At 53.7% G+C, this 4,012-nt stretch overlaps 3 protein-coding genes across 3 annotated transcripts in view; 1 reads left to right on the top strand and 2 right to left on the bottom strand.

The window, feature by feature from the left end:
* Positions 1-228: 228 nt before the first annotated feature.
* PHACADRAFT_192834 (uncharacterized protein) lies at positions 229-599 on the bottom strand (the record flags this gene model as incomplete). Its single annotated transcript, XM_007392981.1, has 3 exons — positions 229-326; positions 387-466; positions 520-599. The coding sequence occupies 3 exons, from the start codon at positions 597-599 to the stop codon at positions 229-231; spliced, it is 258 nt and encodes an 85-aa protein (XP_007393043.1).
* Positions 600-781: 182 nt separating this feature from the next.
* On the bottom strand, positions 782-1,078 carry PHACADRAFT_158734 (uncharacterized protein; the record flags this gene model as incomplete). The annotated part of the gene is made up of 1 exon (XM_007392980.1): positions 782-1,078. One exon carries the CDS (start codon positions 1,076-1,078, stop codon positions 782-784), a length of 297 nt encoding a protein of 98 aa, XP_007393042.1.
* A 1,362-nt stretch (positions 1,079-2,440) lies between these two features.
* Positions 2,441-4,012, top strand: part of PHACADRAFT_251485 (uncharacterized protein) — a gene marked incomplete at its 3' end in the record, with an annotated part of 3,317 nt that continues 1,745 nt past the window's right edge. Inside the window, exons 1-4 of the mRNA XM_007392979.1 lie at positions 2,441-2,697; positions 2,758-2,886; positions 2,949-3,077; positions 3,391-4,012. Coding sequence (XP_007393041.1) covers positions 2,560-2,697; positions 2,758-2,886; positions 2,949-3,077; positions 3,391-4,012 — 1,018 coding nt within the window. The remainder of the gene's footprint in view (positions 2,698-2,757; positions 2,887-2,948; positions 3,078-3,390) is intronic.

The following is a 4,012-nucleotide window of genomic DNA, read 5'->3' as shown; positions in this document are numbered from 1 at the left end:
CGCGGTACGGCAGGATCGCCTGGCTCTTGTCGTGCCCGAACCCGCTCGACGGGTGCCGGTACGTGATCTCCCAGCTGCCATCAGGCTGCACGATCGCGTCGTTTGCAACGATCTCGATCTTCGCGCTCTCCTCGTCGCCATGAGGTTCGAGAGTACGGCGCGGATCAACGGTGCCATGCCGCTGCACGTGTATGAAATCGGCGTTCAGCGGGCACCCGGGGCGGGACATCACAGGCCGGAGGCGTACCTGGAGATGATGACAACCGGGATGTCGTGTTCTTTGCAGTACGCGTAGAAATCTTTGAAGCCAGGGTCCAGCCAAATATCTGATTTTAATTATGATTAACACGGCCATCTGCGGGAGACTAAAGCGGACAGAGGCGCACTCTTCTTCAGGACCTCTTTGCACTCCTCGAAGGTATGCCCATTGGCGGATACGCTCTGTAGCATGCGCCGGAACTCATCCCTAACACACGACAGTCAGATGCAGAACGGCAGCCGACGGCGGGCGACACTCACCTGAACGTCTCCCTGCCAGCAAGGATCTCGAGGTTTCCCTGGCGCCTCTTCTCGAGCCCGTAGCCAAGGGTGTCCGTCATGACTAGGTAGCGATATCACACATATCCACAAACAGACACCAGTGAGTAGAATCAGTGGTTCAAACAGATATCAACCTACGCACAGTCGTTGGAATCACGATTAGTGATGGTCCCATCCCTGTAACGCGCCGCGACCCAGAGACACAATCAGGCAACATGATGATGAAAGATCGTATGTGAGATCAATAGATTATGGAGGCATGTTGCACATCAGCACAGATTGAGGGATGCGATGGCGGATCGGAGGCGGGGACAATAGGCGCGTTCGTGCAAGGCAGTGGTAGCAATTCCCAAGCAACAGGGTCAGCACAAGCCTCTAACAGGTGGAAGAGTAGGAGAAAAGTATAGAGGCCATCCGGACGAACCATGAAAGGTACCAACCAGTCGGAGAGGACCACGAATCTCTTGTCTGCGTGCAACGGCGGGTACGGCATCGTGCTCAAGGGCACCTCAGGACCGGACTCTTGCGTCTTCGACATGTCGTTTGTAGTAGGTATGCGTCTATGGAGAGTCTAGCGGGAGTCTAAAACCGTCTAGGCGAGCGTTGGGAGTGAATGCTAGGCTGGACGTATCGCCGCAGAATGTGGGGGTTCGACAAGATCGAAAAGATTACCGGTGATCGGCGCGGGGCGCGAGAGAATCTTATCTTATCATTTTCGCTTTTGGAAGAGGCAGTCTGAGTTCAGAGACTTGCTCTAAACTTCGACAACTACGCGCTAGCACTTAACTGTCCGATGCGCTGGTCAGTGACTGGTCGCTCTGGTCAGCCACTGGTCAATGACCGAGTCTGACATGACCGTGAATGATCGGTTTCCGGGTCCCACTCCAAGTAGCCAACCACGTCTTAGAACGCCATCAAGCCCTGCCGCCCATTGTGGTCTGAAGTGCTCGAAATTGGCGTCTTACTTCACGAAACCATCCAGTCATTCACAGTACTCAGCGGCCAACTGCCAGTTAATGGCTGCGAGTGGGATGACTCAGCCATTGATTGCACAACGCAGGTTCGATGCCCGTATAACAATTTTGGTGCACGTTGAGAGGCAAGCTGGCTAGCTTTGCACGCAACGCTTCTTCACTGCTTGAAAGTCTCGGGGGGCCGAACTCACCGGGTGAACGGGCTGTTTTCATATCAGTGCTTATATCGTAAGTACCCTTCGAGCGCAAAGGTGTGTCTGAGGTTGCTCTCGTCTGACTAAACCAAGGTTAACTTCTCATATCATATAGATGCCGCTAGATCTATATCCTGGACGATGGGGTATACCGTATGCTGAAATGGCCGTCACGTAAACAGATGGTTAGCTCGAGCACATCTGCACGGAAGATAATCACATTCTCAGTAAGTAATGCTTATACTGTATGATTGAGGATTTCTCAGGATTAATTATCACTTGGTGAATCTCCGCTAGGCGGACGCGCAGCCTGGCAGAGCTTCCGTTGTTCAAGTTATCACTGAAACCCTTCATCTGTTCGTTGAAGATGATCTTCCCTTCCGTTCCATCTTGTTGCTCACACGTTGTGGTTACATCCGCCTAAGGACCGCGTCTCAGCAACAGAGCTAGCGCTCCGCGGTTATCTTGTGGTGTATCTTTGTGCCTGCAAACGACAGCACCTTCTGTCACTTGAAAAGGAGATCAGCGGGAAGGAACACGACGTGTCTAGGTTGATGAAGAGCTATGGCTTGCGATTGGACCAGAGCGAGCGAGGATACCCGAGCGTAATTGAGTAACCCTCCGCTCCCTGGGAAGTAAGGTGTCAATGTGTAGCGCTCGAAGATGCATAAAATTCTTGCGGGTAGCAGCAATATTCTTCACTTTCCCTTCCCCTCCTCCTTCCCCTTTCATTGTCCGTGGTCGACTCGTGATTCACGCCCACCGTTGCAGCTGCTCAAAGTTGCACACCTTCGTTTGTACTGATCTCACGTCTTTCTCTCTCTAGTTTTACCACTGTGACTCTGGGCGCCATGTTTTCTTTGAAGCGACACTTTGTACTCGCCGGGCTCTCCGCGATCCCATTGGCTACTGCGAGTAGCCACATGATCATGGGAGGCCTCAAGCCCATCGTATACGAAAGAATCGACCCTATCGTCAACGCCGGTGCTGTCAGTGCATTCTTTGCGTTTTTTTTTTTTCAATTTAATCCTGAATTTTGAGAGCTGCAGGTCAGCGGTCATCTGCACGCCTTCATGGGAGCAAACAACGTCGATCAGAACGCCGACTACGATCAGAACAGGAATGCCCAGTGCACGTCCGTCCCATTTCAGGACGTTGACAAGTCCTCCTACTGGGCTGTAAGTCGCTGATCTCCCCTCATCTTTTGTCCTGGACGGCGTCCTGACGCGCCGTGCGCTAGCCACCGATGCTGTACCAGGACCAGACGACGAAAACGTTCACGGTCATGGAGCCTTCGTTCAATATCTACTACTTCTTCGATCGTAACGGTACGGGCGAGACGGTGCAGGCATTCCCGCAAGGCTTGAGGGTGAGCTGATTTTTTTTTCTCGTTCTCATTTCAGCGGCGGTTGGTATGCTTTGGTTGCGCTGTTTGAGTGCTGGAGAAGATCTCCTGCGAGAGACTTGATGTCAGATGATGAGGGTGTGGCGGACAGGGTTTACGCATCACAAGAGATGCCGGCAGTCCTGACGTGTCTTTACGTGCTATCTGCCAGTCCTTATCTCCTCAGCTGTAATAAGCTCTGTCCGCCTTCGCTGGCAAACCCACACCCGATGACTTGTAGCCTCTCCCAGATGCGATCACGACACGTCACGGGCACGATATTAATCTCTAACTTCAGATGGTCGCTGGAAGCCCTACGCGCGACACCTACAACGCCTCAAACTTCGCTGACCAGGCAATCAGCTTCGTCTGCCTCGACTACAGCGGAACTGTCTCCAACAACCCCGCTTACGCTCAGCGCCAGGACATCAACTTCCCCGACATCAACATGTGTCAGGACGGCATCCGCCTCCAGGTCTTCTTCCCCCAGTGCTGGGATGGCGTCAACCTCGACAGCTCCGACCACAAGTCACACATGGCCTATCCCGTCGACACCTACGACGGTGGCCACTGTCCCGAGTCGCACCCAGTCCACACCGTCGCGATATTCTACGAGCAGATTGTGCCGGTCAGCAACTTCAACTACTGGGGCCAGGGAGCCTACGCCCTGTCCACCGGCGACCCGACTGGTCTGACGTACCACGCGGACTTCCTGATGGGATGGAATCAGTCTGTGCTGCAGGACTCGGTCGACAACTGCCACAACATGAACGGTGACATCACTCTGTGCCAGGTTCTTGTACCGTACATCAATGAGGATGCCGCGTCAGCATGCACTCTGGATGCTCAAGTCGTTGACGAGGATGTCGGACTCGGCGACCAGATCTCGGCGCTTCCTGGATGCAACCCCGTGCGGACGG

Source organism: Phanerochaete carnosa (genome assembly GCF_000300595.1).
Source record: "Phanerochaete carnosa HHB-10118-sp unplaced genomic scaffold PHACAscaffold_3, whole genome shotgun sequence".
Classification (NCBI taxonomy): Eukaryota; Fungi; Basidiomycota; class Agaricomycetes; order Polyporales; family Phanerochaetaceae; genus Phanerochaete; species Phanerochaete carnosa.
The sequence above is the reverse complement of the archived record's forward strand: the minus strand, read 5'-3'. Positions and strand labels throughout refer to the sequence as shown.